Here is a 16,286-nt window from a genome sequence, read left to right as displayed (position 1 = left end):
GGCCCTTGAGTTCCAACTAGGCTTAGGCCAACCACAACGGCCCTCCACATTCTCAACAGCTTCCAAGTGCTTTTGAGCTCTGCCGGGATCGATTCAGACACGGAGGCCAGACAACACCACCTCACCATCTCTGTCTAGGTCTTGATTTCCCTTCCTAGCGTAGTAGCTTCCAGGAGCCCCCGCCATAACGCCAATCCTACCAGCAGATCAACAGAGCGCGAGCTGCGATACCCGCTCTCCAGTCAACCCAGTTACATTGTGGCCGTCCCAGTGCCCCACTACCGTCATCACCACCCGCAGTAAAGGCTATCGAAAGAACTGGTGTGGCTCTGGGTGACCGAGACCCTCTTCTGAGTGGAACAGTTCGCCCTTTCACTACTTCCCCCAAAACAAGGAGCGAATAATCTCCCTCCCAAGTCCGCTCACAACTACAACCACAGACCCCTCTCGACATATGCCGGGTCCGCCGTTTCTGTTCCCCTAGCCATTTTATGAAATACGTAGGTTGCCACGGACTCAAGCTACAGCTTTGAAGGAACAGTATCCATGCCCCGGATCAGATTCTACCAGCTCGCCATCTCAAGCTCTCGATTTGATCTACCTAGCCGGGCCACCGCGTCCCTCTATCCGGGCGGCTCCTCCTTCCACAGCTCTCCGTCTTTTTACCTCAAGGAATTCATTCCCTAACAACAACTTGGCTCACTCCATCCTTTGGCTTGCTTGGACATATTCCGCCTAGTCTAGCCACCCCACCATAGCTCGCATTGCCGTCACGATTAGCGACCCACGAACTCCAAGGGATACGGATTCGCGGTCCTTCTGAGTACAGGCAGAGCATGCCAGCTCCCCCAAGGTCATCGTAGCACACGATCCACAAAATCTCACCTTCTCAGTCCCTTGCCTTCCGCCTAAAAACCACGGTATCGGCCCCTTCTAGCCGCAAGTATGGGGGACTATTATCACCATTTTCTCACCTCCATGACGGGGGTGGCAGCTAGCCAAGCTACAAGCCCGCAGGACATACATCCACCCCAATTTCCAGGCGCCCAGATGTCTATGATGGGCGGTGCCATGCCTGGGCCATATCCCAACCTTGGATATTTCACAGGCTTCCCCGACCCCGTTGGGCTTACTACCCCCAAATCCTCGAGGAACCGAAGAAAGTCGGCTTCGGGTTTAGATCACGTCAAGCACCGACGAACACGATCCGGTTGCTACATGTGTAGGAGTAGAAGAGTAAAGGTATGTCTCCGCGTCCTCTTCAAGATTGTAGCCTTCTAACTCGATGTAGTGCGATGAAAGCCGGCCAGTCTGCGATAGTATGTTTGGCCGAAGAGGTATCTGTGATTCGTATCGTTAACGTAACCATAGGGTGTCGAAAAGGTAGCCGCGAATGTATCTATCCGGAACCACCAACAACCAAAGGATCTCCAGCACAAGGCTCCTCATCCAAAGATGGAGCTCCTACTCAACAGCAGGCCAGTCCGGATTCTTCCAACGATGCTGAAGATGGAGAGGACGAGACCGAACCCGGCGGTCTAGACACCATCCTTGACGAGGACGAAGGAGAGGAAGAGTCTTTCCAGAGACAGTTTTCTGGGCCGAGTAGAAGCAGCACAGCTTCGTCCTTCAACCTGCAACGTACGGGAGGTACGCGGCACGGCTCCGAGACGCCATCACACGAGGGGACCAAGAGCGCCTCGCCTTCGACGTCTACCGCGAGCAGCCAAACAACTACCGCATATACGATGCCGGATCTTACGATATTATCCCTAGGTGGTCACGCCGACTGGTCCCATCTGCCCCCCGACCTCCGGCAGCATCTGGAATACTTCTGCGAAAACGTTACTCACTATCATTACTGTATGCTCACTGACGCACACGAGTTCTTCCGTGTAATTCTGCCGAATTTCGCGTTGCAGAACGAGGCTCTGTTATACGCCGTTGTGGGCTTCGCAGCGTACCAACGTACGATACAAGATCCCAATGGCAAGATGGAAGAGTTTCTGAAATACTACAATAAGAGTGTTATCCTGCTGCTCAACTCCCTGAAGAGGAAGGAGAAGCACAATATTGCTATGCTATTGACCGTCCTTCAGCTTGCCACAATCGAGGTATGGCAGTCCCCGAATTTAGATGGAAAATAAAGATGTGGCTAATCCATGATACAGGAGTATCTGGGCGACTGGATCAACCTTATGGGGCATCAGAAGGCTGCTTTCGAGATGCTGACACATTTGTTCACGCCTGAGACAGCTACGCAGACTCCTCTTGGTAGAATGATTGTGTCTTGGTACGGACGCTTCGACATCTTCATCGCTATGATGGGCGGCTTTCCCACGATGCTAGCCCCCGAGTGGTTCATTACTTTTGTAGAATACTGCGATCAGCAAGCCGTCTCGGACGAAGCAGATAGCTTGCACTGGAAACTCGAAGCGGAATCAGGTCGCCTGCGGGTTATTTCGAGAGAAATGTCTACCCTCTTCGCCCGAGGTAGCCGAGGCCAGATAACACCGGAAGATTTCGCGACGGAGCACGAACGACTGCAAAACTCGCTCCAGGGCTGGAAAGACGGATGGGATCACGCACTTACGGACCCTGCTTACTACGTCACCGACTTCAGCCACGCGGGCCCTCTGGGGGAGGACGACATCGTCGACCCGTTTATCACAGGAGTCTTGTACGATTTCCCGATATTCTCGACAACGCTACTCACCAGCGAGTTCAACTCTACCATGATGATGCACAAGTGTCAGTCGTCGACGACGCAGCGGGATCACCTTTACGGCGAGCTTAGAGGTCATGCATATGCCATCTGCCAAATTTTTGAGGCTGTCGAGAGGTGGCCGTCGAGCCCCAGGGGCAGTTTAATCCTGATCCAGGCTTGCATTGCCCTTTCGGCTTTGTTCTTACCGCAGGACGCCAAACACCACAACTGGATCCGAAAGAAGTTTGCTTTGCTAGAGACTATGGGGTACGTGGACATGCTGGCTGCAACCTTCTGCCTTTTACCTCGCACACGACAGGACAGGCACACTGACGTTTGACGAAACCCTACACAGATATATACACCCGATATCACTCCGCACCAAGATGGCTGAAATGTTCCACGAGCCCAGCTGCGTGCGCTGGTGGCTGCCCAACGACGAGGGCTACAGCCGTATCCTCCAGGACGTACGGACCTTTGCCGATGAACGCAACGCCAATGCCGCAACCGCCCAGGCAGAGAACCTTCGAGAAGTCAGACACATTTTTGCAAAGATGCAAATGACGGAGGAGAATGCAACCCAGGCTGCATAGATCTTGGAACCCAAAAGTTTTGGGGGGGAGGGGGAAAAGAGGGAAGGGGATCGAGAACATGGGAGGGAAAAGTTGGAGCGATAAAAACAAAAAAGGAGGCGGGAGGTCTTGATCGACTCGGCAAACACCATGGCTGAAAAGTTGGATGGCATACGATGCACATTATGGAAGATGGATTGGGAGGATCGGGGCTCGTTGGGAGCTCGTTGGAAGCGGATGTTATGGTGAAAACGACGGGGGAAACGTTCGAGCATGGACGGATCAAAACAAAGCGGCGGCATATTTTTTTTCTTCCTTTCCCCTTCTATCTAGAGGGCTACATCTATAAACCCATAGAGGCCATGCCATACCCAGGCAAAGGCCACACGCATTTTGGCGTTGGGTCTTTTTCTGGTTCCATTTCTCCCTTTTCTTCCCCCCCCCCCCCCGTCCGATTTTTCGTTTTAGCAAAATTCCCCTCTGCACCCCTTGTAGGAGAATTAATGTATTATATCTTGTTTTCATTTTCTTGGACAAATTTTGTTTTTTTCGTTCTCTTTATCTCTTTCTTCATATCTTCATCACACATATTTCTTGCTTCCACGTTAGACATAGATTCTGTGTGAGACCTGTTTTTCCCTTCCTATTTATACACACAACCTCGTGAGACGTTTTGACAAAAAAAATGACATCACGAGACTTCAAAGAGAGATCCTCCAAAAACGAAGAAGAATATTATACACATACGTGGACCTCGTCTCATTACAATAATAGAAAAAAGAAGAAAAATGGTCTTCCAGTATCCTGCCCAACTCAGAACCACCATCCCCCTGGGTTTGACGGATAGGCAACAAGTCTGTAACTTGAACATTCATCAATACGCAAAGTCATTAAAACCCCCTTTTCTCCCTCTGTCATGCCTCCTTCTTACCCCCCTCGGCCTCCTCCGCCTTCTCCTCCTTTGCCTCGTGCTTCGGCTCCGTTTCCTCCGCCTTGTCGGCTTCTTTAGCCTTGCTGTCCGCATCTGCGGCATCTGTTGTCGTCGTAGTCCCGTCTACTTTGGCGGTTGACTCCTGAGCAAAGTCGTGAGTGCTGACGTCTGGAATCTCGCCAGATTCATCGTCATCCTTAGCTGCTGCATCGGGAGCCTCATCCGCCGTCTTGTCATCTGCATCTTTAGGCTCGTCGGCGCCTTCGGCTGCTGCCTCGCTTCCTGATGCAGGAACGTCCTCATTCTCCTCGAAGTTCAGATCTAGCCGTGGTTGGTTTGGGTGGGCCATACCGCCCTCGGTTTCTTCATAGACCAAAGTCGTTTCCGCATCGGATTCTGTATCAGGGTAGTCGGTTTCGACCACTTGAGGCTCTGCCGCAGCGGCCTCCTCCTTTTCTTCTGTGGGCGAGGCATCTCCAATAATCTCCTTTTCAACAATCACCGGCACGTCGGCCACTTCGGGCTCCTCCTCGAGCGTCTCGGGGGCAGAGATGCGCATCTCCCGCAACTTATTTGTTACAACGTTGTCTTCCTCGTCAGCCTCCACCACTGTCGTCACAGCACTGCCAACAGAGGGACTCGCCCTGACATGACGTCTCGTAGCAGTACGGCCAACAGGCTGAAAGTTGTCGTCTTCGCTCTGTCCGAGGCTCTCACGGTGGCTGGGCTTCACAATGGACATTGGAAGCGGCTTCTTATCACCACCGTTGGCATCAGGCACCGCCGTTGCCGTCTCCAGGCCCTCGGCCTCAGGTGGGAGCTTGTAGTTCTCGGCGGGGAGGAGGTCGTACATGTCGCATACGGTCTTGAAGAAGACGTACAGTCCAGTTTGGCCCTCAATGGTCCAGAAGACAGCGCGGTGCTGGAACCAGGCGTGCGCGAAGATGCGATGCAAGCGGCGGAAGACGTTGACGAGGTTCTTGACGGCGACACCCTTGTTGTGGACGTCGGAGAGGACGACGAAGCGCGAAGGGAAGATTTTGGGGTCCGTAACGATGTTGGCGGCCCAGTCGAGCGTGTGGCAGCAGTAATCAATGGCGCAGCAGCTCTTGGGCTGCTCGTGGACGGCACAGAGGAACTGCCACTCTGACGCGCGCATCTCGGGACACGTCGCCGCGCTGCAGGGTGGGGAGTCGAAGAGGAAGCCGACAATGAGGGTGTTGCATTGCGAGATGAGGAAGCGACACAGTTCGTACAGCCAGAGAGTGCGGTCGATGCCCGGCGGGGGCGTTGCCAGCTGGATTGCGGTCGTACGGGTTATCGGGACGCTGTTGCTCTTGGTGTGGTGGTAGTGGAGGGCGGCGAGATGCTCCTGGAGCTGGAAGGCCGAGTCGAGCTGTGCAAAAGGGTTTTGTAAGCGGCAGAATCGCAAGGTTAAATCCGGCTGTTCACAGGGACGTTGCTACGAACCTCATTAAGGGGGATAAGCGGCGGTCCAGCAGCCATGTCGGCGGCCTTCGTTCCCGGGTGTATGCGACGCCTCGAGTTAGCTTCAATGAGAGACTGCTCCATCGGCGAGGCTTCGCGATTCGATTGCGCACCCATGGAAGGGGACTTGGGACCGATTTGGATCTCAGCGGGCGGGGGCGGACTGGGCAGCCGGGGCGAGCTCGGCGCCATTGCCATTGTGAAAGGAGGTGACGGAGTGGTTGTGGTGTGGGATGGTATGGTATCGGGGGGTGGTCTCCGTGATGAAGACGATGTAGGAGAGGACGAGCGACTGGAGAGTATTTTGCAACCGCGGTTCAAGAGCTGTTGTGTTCCCCCCTTGCGCCTCCAGAATTCGCGGTCACAGACTGTCGTAGATGTGTTGGTATGTCGTAGATGGGTTGTGTTGTTCTAGCTGGGCGAAAAGTCGTGGTCGGGCGGCTAATCAAGAGCTCCAGGTCACCCACATCGAATGAAAGCGCTTTGGGGGCCAGAGCTCCTGGTGCTGCCGTGTCGCTGCTGTTACAACCCCGGCACACCCTGGCTCAGCTTAGTCAGGAAGTCCTCCCCGGCCACTGACGGTCGTGTGTCCTTCTTTCTATTTTTTTTTGGGTGAGTGTGAGTGCCGGCGTGTGGGACCAGACGACGTCAAATAGGTACGTACTCCAAGCCTCGAATACTACTTCTTTCGTGCCTGGGAACTTTCTTCGCTTGATAAGTCAGTTGAAGGGCGTATTCTTCACTGAGAACTCTCAACTCTACAGCTTTTTTCCAAGACCAAAGAAATTCAGTCACTTGCAAGGCACTCGCTGCTTTCTTCCATTCGCCTCTTAAGCTGCAAAGAATTGGTCTGAGCTCTCTCGCAGGGTTCCCCTCCATCCTAGCATGGATTTCGACGATGATGCCCCGCCTGATCTGGTAGAGGCCGGAACCGTTGTTGAGGATGATCTGCCACCATCGGAGAGCCAGATCAAGGTCCCGATCACCATCGTAACGGGTTACCTCGGTGCTGGGAAGACGACGCTGCTCAACTACATCTTGACGGCGCAACATGGAAAGAAGATTGCCGTGATTATGAACGGTAAGCCGATCGCATGATCAAATGTGTAGCGGGGCATTATACTGATATTATTCGCAGAGTTTGGCGACTGTTGGTTTCCTCGGATGTAACCACCCACTTGAACCCACTGACGCTTTTCAGCTCTCGATATCGAAAAGTCGCTCACTGTCAACAAAGGTGACGAGCAAGTTGAGGAGTGGCTTGAAGTCGGCAACGGCTGCATATGCTGCTCCGTAAAGTAGGAACACCCCATCAACTAATCGCATTTGTATTAACACGCTCAGGGACACTGGTGTCAACGCCATCGAGTCGCTCATGGAGAAGAAGGGCGCGTTCGATTACATTTTGCTAGAGACCACAGGTCTTGCGGACCCTGGCAACCTTGCGCCCCTGTTCTGGGTCGACGATGGCCTAGGAAGCACAATCTACTTGGACGGTATCGTGACTCTGGTAGATGCGAAGAACATTCTTCGCAGCCTTGATGACCCCGCCGGCAAGATTGAAATCGACGAAGATCACAAAGAGGATGACAGCCATAGTCACGGTCCGCTCATGACGACGGCTCACGTCCAGATCTCACATGCTGATGTCATCGTCATCAATAAGTCGGATCTGGTTTCCGAAGAAGAGTTAGGGCAGATCAGATCGAGGATAGAGTCTATCAATGGACTCGCCAAGATACACGTCACCAAGCAGAGCGAGGTGCCGAAATTGGAGGGGTTCTTGCTGGATTTGCATGCCTATGACCAGGTCACGGAGCTCGATACCAGCCAAAAGGGCCACAGCCATCTAGATTCGGTGAGTGATTCCAAGAAAGTCGCAGCATTTCTCTTTTACTGATAAAATGCAGACCATTTCGACCGTCTCGATACCAGTGCCAAAGTTGGCACCCTCACAACTGGAGAAGATCGATTGGTGGTTGAGAAAGATCCTCTGGGACCGTAAGCTTCCTGGGGACGAAAAGACGACGCTTGAGGTCCATCGGTCAAAGGGTCGGCTCGTCTTTGACAACGGCGATATCAAACTCATCCAGGGCGTGAGGGAGATATTCGAGATTCTTGACTCGCCTGACCAATCGCGCGAGGCTACGCAAGCTCAGGGAGGTAAGATCATTCTCATTGGAAGGCATCTCAAGGGCGTCGACTTCGAGAAGAGCTTGGTGGATACAATCAACTCGAGCATATGAATAGAACTTCTGAGACACGATGCGTTGTTCTGGGCGCGTGATCATTGAGACATCGACTGCAAGGCGTGCAGAAAATAGCTTTCAGAGACGGCAGCGCAAGTGACTTTGTAGCAAGAGAGCGAGTGCCTCGGCTGGTGGAAAGCATCAAGCCAATGCATGCTGGAAGCTGCCATCTCATGTGTTGAGAGGGACATGATGTCAAAAAAAGGCCCCAGGTGAATGTACGGCAGTAGCGCGTGTTCGCACTGATGCAGGGGTTTTTTGGAGGGGCTCTGGGCGCACAGGCCATCGGATCCATCTTTGACCGGTCCTCCGCGCGTTAGTGTTGGCTGGGCTTCGACGTCTGTACACTGTACACCAGGAATCCGCATAGAGCTTCCTTCGTGTGTGCAAGCTTCGAGCCAGAATAATCTTTCGAGCCACCTCGACCACGAACGCATCCTAATTGACCCCCGAACTCCCCGCGACGACGAACTATCCGACGCGACTCCCGAAAGCGACCGTACACCCCCCGAGCCTTCATCATGAATCGACCAGGTAGGCCTAACCCTTTAGTCGTCCCCTTTCAGCCTCGGGGTACCCCGCCGTTTGCATGTCCATCAAGGCCACTTGGATCTCGTCGCACCTCTCAATTGTGGTCGCCGCGCCTCTATATTGTCGAGAAACCTTGAGGAGCATCGAAACCATGCACGCGAAACGTCACGCCACCGATGATACTCTCAGTAGATCGTTGCCACTGTTAGCGCCGACATGTAGCCCTCACCCTCGAGATCCAGCGCTGATACACCTCGACGTAAACACGGTCTTTGGATGGACAATAATGGACCCCTCGTACACACGCTACTCTTGAAGACGATGGCTTCGAGCCTCGCTACTCTTAGGCGACACTATGCAAGACCTCCAAGCTGACAATGGGCGCAACCAGTAGGAGTAGCTCCTCAATCACTGCGTGGCATACCGGCAGGTTTTGGTGGCCAACAGCAGCAGCAACAACAACAGCAACAACAACAAGCTGGGAGGGCAGTATCAAACAGGTTACCAAATGGGAAAATAGGTAGGAACACTCAGCTCCGTCTCCATATGTGTGGTGTGATTGGGTACAAAGGCGGTGCCTGTGGGAAGACCTGATGTTAACGTGGAATATTTTGGAATATACAGGCAGTAATGGATCTGGCTGGGCATTTGGAGGAGGAGTACCCATGGGAGGTGCTGGCTTGCCAAATCAAGCCCGTCAACTTGGAGGAAATGTGAGCTTTGCACAGAGCTTAAGCGGGTCGCAACCGGCAACGCCGCTGGACCTTTCGTACGTTCTTTCCTCTTTCCTCTCTCACCGGCTACCCTGCACATCCACCTACTGCTTTCCCCCCGATCACCACCCAAAGTAGTAGCAATTAGCCGCATTCCGAGCTTCACGGCCAGCCGCCCTTTGGTCTTTCTACTTTTCTCAGGTCTCTCTAGCTCTTGTCTCTTCTCTTCCTTTCATCATGGGCAAAAGGCAACGTCTTGTCCGAAAGAAAGCAGCGAGACAAGAAAAGATGGATAAAGCATCGTCTTCTTCGCCTCGCGAGAAGCCCAAAAAGGGCTACGCGGATGTCCTAAAGACGTATTTTTATTCTTCCCCTTCCTCTCCTTCCTCATCACTGCGTCTGGCGCGATCGCGGGCGACTGCTGCACCCATCATTTCTAGGACTGATAGTGGTACTGACTTCTGAAGTAGCGAATTTCCATCTCTCTCCAACAACGCCCAGATGAACACCACCGGTCAGTCAAACATGTGGTCATCAACAGCGTCGCGGAACTTAGGTGCTGGCCCAGTGCCACGCAACCAGCAGTCGACGCCACTGTCGGCTCAGAGCGGCCAGGATGAGCTCTTCACGCCAACTTCGGCTCGCCAAGGCGCCTTTCGCTTCGGTGGTCAGAGCAGCGCAGGTCCGGCGCCTCAAGCACAGTCTAATCCTGTGGACGATTTTCCGCCCTTGAACAGAAACTCGAACGGCGAAATCGGTGGTGAGCGAAGTGCTAACCTAATGCCCTCTTTGGGTTTCGGTGGCAGCCAGGCGAGCGGCTCAACCGCCGCGATACCTCCTGCCCGAAGCGCAGGTGCCGGCAACGGTCTTCTCAATGCGCTCTCCGCGAATAGCAGAACTTCAGATGGTCGCTCACCTTCCATCGCTAGCGTGCAAGGTATATCGAACTCACCTCATCGGACGACAACACACTCACTAACGCGATATAGATCAAGCAAGAATACAAGAGGCATCTGTCGAAAGAGGCAACTCTTTCTCTGAAGAGAATGGTGGCGACAGCGCTTCTCAGTCCGCAGAGACCAGAAACCCCCCCGGCGCCATTGGCAACGACGCAGTCACAGGCAATGGCAAGGCCAAAGAGGAGAAGGAAGGCCAATCGCCCGACGTGCAGGACCCTCTGGCGGGAATGGCGCCCATTGACAAATTCGGCATGAAGGGTTTACGTGTTCTCATGAACAACTACCCCAGCTATGGCGCCCTGATGCAGGGAATGGATCCCAACGAGTTCGGACTCAACGTCAACTCACCAGAGTAAGCATTCTGACTATTTACAAAGAAACACCTACTGACCATGACAGTCTCATCTCCACGCAGATTTACTCTCTCTTCGACGACACGCCTCCGCGTCCCGCGATTCCCAGCGTCCGGCTTCCTGAGTGTTACAAGGTGACCAATGTGCAACCGATTGAGACCAAGATCCCGTCATTCAACGAGGAGACCCTATTCTGGATCTTCTACAGCTGTACACAGGACGTCAAGCAACAATTGGCTGCGGTTGAGTTGTATGTATTTCTTACACCCAAGGTGGCCACTGCTAACAACCTTGCAGGCACAGCCGAAACTGGCGTTGGCACAAGAAGCTGCATTTCTGGTTGACTAAGGACGAGCTCATGATGCCCGCTAGCCTTGGTCCCCACCATGAACGCGGCTACTACATCGTCTGGGACACCACCAACTGGCGCAAGGAGCGGGTACGTCTTGGGTTTCTCTCTTCCAGATATTGAGCGCAAATGACTAATCTTGAATGCAGAGAGAACTCACCCTCCACTACGGTGACCTGGAGACGAATCTGGCACAACCGGTTGCATAGTTGAATTGGGGTTTATGGTTCATTGGCTTTCTCGTTTTATTGACGAGGCTGGAAACGACTTGGTACCTGGGCACTGGGCATGAGACCCGACAGGCGTTGAGTCATGTTGATACGGCATGGTTTTACAGGCTTCCGGTATGAAGCTGGCCAGGCAAATGGCTGCCGCTGCATATTTGCCGCTGCTTTGTGTGTATGAATCACTGATCAATGGGAGTTACCCACGGCCGTCAAACGAAGGGAAATAAAATGACGACGCCGATGCTGCGAACGAGAACTGTCTTCTGTTTCCGTGCTTCAAATCATGCGTGATGTTACCTTTTGGACGTCGGAAGCGCTTGGTATAGTAAGAGATATCTCCTCTGCACCATTATTTGAAGGTATCCTTACGGAGAAAGGTACTCAGATAACTTGGGGAGCTTGAGTTTGGTAGTTGTTTGGGCGGTCCGTGCTCAACTTCCTCACATGGGAAAGCGCGGGTAACTCCGACTGCGCGCCACTGTCCACATAAGCTCCAAACCCCTGCTCCCTGAGGAGGGCTGATGAACTCATCAACTCCATAAAAGCTACCAGCGGGACTCCACGCATCTCATCCGACCACATCCCTATCCCACGCGCAGCGGCCATACGCTCCTCCGACTCTCTTTATTTTGGTTGCAATCTCCATGAGGCCTACACCGCTCCAAGCTTCCAACCGCCACTTCTGATAGCGAGAGCCCGCAAACACTCCGGCCTTCCCCCAAACCAACGACTTCCACCGGCCAGAGCGACACGACACAGACATAGAATCCGTTGCCATGGCAAACGAGCAGATCTCGCTGCCGTATCTGGTGATGATACTGCTGGTTACGGCATTCGTGATACGGTTCCTGTTCTTTTCGCCCGCCCCGCCACCGGCGCCGCGACAGAGCGCTGCAGCGGTACTACGTACGCGCGAGGCAGCCGTGGAGAGGATACAGCAGATGTTCCCGCAAGTAGACAGACGAACGATTCTTTGGGATTTGCAGAGAAACGGTGGAAATATCCAGGCGACGTCTGAGAGGATCCTCGCAGGACGGATGGAAGCTGTGAGTTTGAATCCTTGCCTTTCCCAACTTCATCTCGGGCGAAAGCTCGATGTGCCGAGTACGCGCGCGCCGGCTATAACATCATGGCTGGGAGCCACTATGCCCCACGATACACGGATCACTTTCTCCTAATGTAGTGCACCTCTTTTTTGCTAACCTTGGTACGTGTCGTCGAACAGCCCCCAATCACTTTCCAGCCCCCTCCCCCGCCGGGAGCGAATAACGCAGCGTCCAGCTCCTCGACACCGGCCAAGGCGCCCGAGAAGCCCACACAGCCGGACCTGATTACGAGATACAAGCTCCAAGATAAGATCTCGGCGCAGCAACAGCGGCAAGCGGAAGCGGACGCCGCCGCCGTCGCGGAGAAGGAGAAGGAGAAGGCGGCCAAGGGGTGGAGCTCGAACAGGGACGAGAGGCAGTCGCTGTTGCAGAAGCGGAGGGACGAAATGATTCTTGCGGCGCGGCGGAAGATGGAGGCTAAGATTGCTGCTGAGAAGGCGGCATAAGGTAGCCTTGGATTGAGACGAAATGGGATGGGCCTTTCACAGCGCATTGTTCTCTTGATTGTTGAAGGCACGCGAAGAGATTGGGCGGGGTATGTGTATTTGGGAATTCTGTACACTCACACTCACATACATACTTGTACAGAAACAGCCGAGAACGAAGAGCTCTTCGGCTTCAGTCTAGTTTGGAGGAGGATGGATGAGGATATAATTGCACATACTTCTTATGCCTCCAACGCTGTGGGGAAGCCTACCTGGCCTTACACTACTTTGGCACATGTCACTTTTCTCCTCGGAACCGTGGGCTTAGCTGACTGATGGCGCGATGTGGATCTGGCTTGACTACCTTACCTCATGCAGTGAGAATATGCGTTGAGAAGAAGGACCCTGATGAGTCGGTTTGAGCTTGATAAGCATGTGCTGCGGTTGAACGGGACGGTTTTGAACCTGGTCGAGATAAGATTCTAAGGGCACGCCACTCGGTAGTTGTCGCAAGTAAGGAAACGGAGAGCGGGAGACCCAGGCGCCGTTGGTATAAGTGCAATCGTATAAGTGTCGCCCATCTTCATGAGGGGTTTGGTTCATCGGGTCTGAATGACACGAGCTTGACGTCTCCTGTGGGCTTGACTCATACGTTTTGTTTGGCGCTTATTCAAATTCACCACCAGAAAAGTTTGGAGTGGTTTATCACGTTTCGTCAGTGAAGTTCATACAAGCGGGAAGTCATGACATGCTGTGAGATATGTATGTGGAGCTTATGTAGAGACTGCGGGACGGAGGTGGTAGGATGTTCTCGTCATTATCACAGTTACTCGATTTCATTCGAGCAGAATTTTCGTCACCACGGTTGTTTATCTGCCTTGGCATCACGTTGCAGACGCAGCGCATGTGATTGAGGCTCTCTCACTCTCACTCGGCCGAGCCGCATGATAGTGGTTTGTGTGGCCGGACAGACTGTCTCGCCTCGAGGAGGAGGGGGGGGGGGGGGCAACGGCCATGAAATCTTGTCTTACATGCGTGTTGGCTCCAGATGCAATGATGGGTGGCAACATGCACGTTGCATTGCCATTTTAATAAAAGAAGTCTCGCCTCGAATAGTCTCTTATCTCGACGGCAAAGTTCTTCTCATGCTGCTGGACTGAAGACCTGAACGAGCCAACGTTTTCATGGGTCCATGCTTTCCTCCCGTTTCCCCGAGTCGGGTGGGAAAAAAGCACGGGACGATTTGAGAATGACTCGGGAAAACGACCCGTTCCTCGGACATGAATTCCTGAGAGACACGTGGGGGTTCTGTTCCGCTGAGATTCGTGGACCGTGAAAGAGTCGGATAACAACATGGAATGCATGTTTAGGTAGCTTCGAGGCAGAGAAAAGAGACTGAGACATGGGCGCAACATGGTGCAGGCGTGTAGGTAGTCAGAGGTGAGACTTGGGCCTGGGCCGCGGGCAAATCTTTATCGTTCTTCATCGATCGCGTGAGTTGTCGTAATACAGCAGCATGGGGGCCCGTCACACTGATGATTGTCTTGTTTGCGTAAATGTCACATCTCGTCATTTGTTTCCTGGGTTACCCAGATCAGGCATGCCGTCGGTATTGCACCCTGTAGGTAAGATAAGGCAATTCTCCGACTGGTCTCGTTCGACTGATAAGAAGAGGTTGTTGGAAATTCAAACTCGGGATGACAAGACCCCTCTCTTTACGCCGCATTTTGATCAAAAACAATCCGAGGTTTTGCTACTATGTAACAGCAGGAGGAGTAGGAGGGAAGTTAGCGCCAGTGTCAATGAGACAGAGGCAAGTATCTCATTACTGAGGTGTGAAAGAATGCGGTTCATCTTGTAGTTGAAATGGTGAGTGAGAGAGTTGTGGGAGGGCGTGGAGGGGTTCAAGGAGGGGTACATGGCACGGGATGCTACAGCCCAGTGTCCGTACCAAGATTTGGCGGCGTGTTCTGACGGCTGGATCTCACTTGCTGTACGAGTCTAGTTTCTTTCTATTCTTTCCTTCGGGGGTGGGTTTCTCCTCCCATTCCGTTTTTCTCGTTCCTGTCTAGCGCCACCAAGTCTTTGGCTTGGAGATTGTAGACGTTGTGTCACTGAATGTCACTCCTAACCGGAGGCTTCTTTCTGCCGATCTCATGCGACGCTCGTGCAACCGTTGAATCAGCCCCCCCTACAACGGGGTAAACGGGTTCAAGATAATGTCCCGCAGAAAGATGCAGCGTGACACAGCCAGGGCTCGCGACATGGCGACTTGATGGCCTGCAGAATCGTGACGAAAGACTGTAATCCTTTCAACTGCACCCGCTGCTCTGCTGCGATATCTACACAGCGCTGTATGAGAGGCCATGAATGCCAGGAGCCTCTTGACACTGGACCCTTGTAATACTTAGCGTCCTAATTGCGCGCATGTACCTAGGGTGGGGACCCTCGAGAGACTCAGAGAGTGAGTGTGCGTGTGAGAGACAGGGCGTATCCGTAGACTTCCGCGTGAGGGCTACCTCTTCATGCATTCGCTGCATTGGCGCCATGTGTTTTGTGGGTGGCTATGGGCATGGGAGCATGGATGGATCAGATAGAGAAAGACAAGACCGATAGAGAGCCCCGCTTCGACCCAACATTTCTGTCTTTCACATGCTTTTTGGACTGGCTGACTAGACTGCAAGTCCCTCCCCGTGAGGCCCGCCTTCACCGCAGGACATATCCACTGCCACAGACGAGGAAACGAAGAAGAAAAACAAGGCGAACGAATCTGCGATAATTAGCATGGGGCAAAGAAGGAAGAAAAATACTGCAAAAGGCTGTTTGGGCATGGTCAGCTAAGATGGGAGGCGGGAGGGGGGGGCCTTTGTGTTAAGTCACTGTATCATGGTTCGACCAGCATGTTGCGCAGTTCTGCTACGCAATACGGTGCGACGCGCATAGTACGTAACAAAGACATGAGGACGTCAAAGTACCTTTTTCATCGTTATCCGTACCTTACCGTTCTCTGACTCTGCATTTGACAGCCAAGGTTCCGTGCTTGCAGAGACTCGAGAAGTAGAGAGACGTATTATCTCCCAAAACATGAGGTAAACTTTCCCTCATCTGACGGGACTTTCTTTTCCACTTCGTATCAGACTATCTGCGAGCCGGCCACCGCCGATTCGATCCATCCGCCCATCAGATTTCCCGCCCCCTACCCGCCTCAGCGGGAACGACTACCAAAGAAAGAAGATGCAAACCGGGGGCAGAAACAGGTCATTCACCACTCCCAACCGACACACTCCATCTGCCCCTCCACTTGCAGATTCTTTCGCTTCTTAGTCGAGACTCCAAAGTACCTACTACTACCTTGCTCTACTAGGTACTGCACTCCGTGACTGGCCTTACTTGACCTTGCCTCTTCTCTTAAACCTTTCCCCCCCCTCCCCCTTCGCTTTCTTTGTCTCACCTTGGATTTTGCAACTCGCTCAAAGAAGCTTCAAACCCACTGATTATCCTAGGACTCGACCTGGATCAGCCAAACAATTTTTGTTTTTTCTTGCCAATTCATCTTCGTCGTCTTCCTCTGCGTAGCATCCTACCTATCTTAGACTCAAAAATTCCAACCACTCTCACTTGCATACAACCGTTGCCGCAAGCACATCTGAACGTGGGATTTACAACAAGCGGGGCA

General features: G+C 53.1%; 5 protein-coding genes across 5 annotated transcripts; 4 read left to right on the top strand and 1 right to left on the bottom strand.

Annotated features, from left to right (window-relative positions):
• Positions 1–945: 945 nt before the first annotated feature.
• On the top strand, positions 946–3,300 carry CPAR01_10927 (uncharacterized protein; the record flags this gene model as incomplete). Its single annotated transcript, XM_060495187.1, has 5 exons — positions 946–1,242; positions 1,292–1,319; positions 1,372–2,114; positions 2,172–2,974; positions 3,027–3,300. 5 exons carry the CDS (start codon positions 946–948, stop codon positions 3,298–3,300), a joined length of 2,145 nt encoding a protein of 714 aa, XP_060345535.1.
• An 893-nt stretch (positions 3,301–4,193) lies between these two features.
• CPAR01_10926 (Mob1/phocein family protein) lies at positions 4,194–5,896 on the bottom strand (the record flags this gene model as incomplete). Its single annotated transcript, XM_060495186.1, has 2 exons — positions 4,194–5,606; positions 5,681–5,896. The coding sequence occupies 2 exons, from the start codon at positions 5,894–5,896 to the stop codon at positions 4,194–4,196; spliced, it is 1,629 nt and encodes a 542-aa protein (XP_060345534.1).
• A 687-nt stretch (positions 5,897–6,583) lies between these two features.
• CPAR01_10925 (CobW/HypB/UreG) lies at positions 6,584–7,944 on the top strand (the record flags this gene model as incomplete). The annotated part of the gene is made up of 5 exons (XM_060495185.1): positions 6,584–6,779; positions 6,837–6,848; positions 6,900–6,996; positions 7,043–7,556; positions 7,609–7,944. 5 exons carry the CDS (start codon positions 6,584–6,586, stop codon positions 7,942–7,944), a joined length of 1,155 nt encoding a protein of 384 aa, XP_060345533.1.
• Positions 7,945–9,428: 1,484 nt separating this feature from the next.
• On the top strand, positions 9,429–11,061 carry CPAR01_10924 (NOT2/NOT3/NOT5 family protein; the record flags this gene model as incomplete). Its single annotated transcript, XM_060495184.1, has 6 exons — positions 9,429–9,547; positions 9,662–10,128; positions 10,181–10,502; positions 10,550–10,753; positions 10,801–10,942; positions 11,002–11,061. The coding sequence occupies 6 exons, from the start codon at positions 9,429–9,431 to the stop codon at positions 11,059–11,061; spliced, it is 1,314 nt and encodes a 437-aa protein (XP_060345532.1).
• A 794-nt stretch (positions 11,062–11,855) lies between these two features.
• Positions 11,856–12,631, top strand: CPAR01_10923 (CUE domain-containing protein; the record flags this gene model as incomplete). The annotated part of the gene is made up of 2 exons (XM_060495183.1): positions 11,856–12,125; positions 12,305–12,631. The coding sequence occupies 2 exons, from the start codon at positions 11,856–11,858 to the stop codon at positions 12,629–12,631; spliced, it is 597 nt and encodes a 198-aa protein (XP_060345531.1).
• Positions 12,632–16,286: the final 3,655 nt, after the last annotated feature.

The sequence above is a fragment of the Colletotrichum paranaense genome (genome assembly GCF_030867605.1).
Source record: "Colletotrichum paranaense strain IMI 384185 chromosome Unknown Scaffold_9.1, whole genome shotgun sequence".
NCBI lineage: Eukaryota > Fungi > Ascomycota > Sordariomycetes > Glomerellales > Glomerellaceae > Colletotrichum > Colletotrichum paranaense.
Note: the sequence above shows the minus strand (reverse complement) of the source record. Positions and strands in the feature narration are given on the sequence as shown.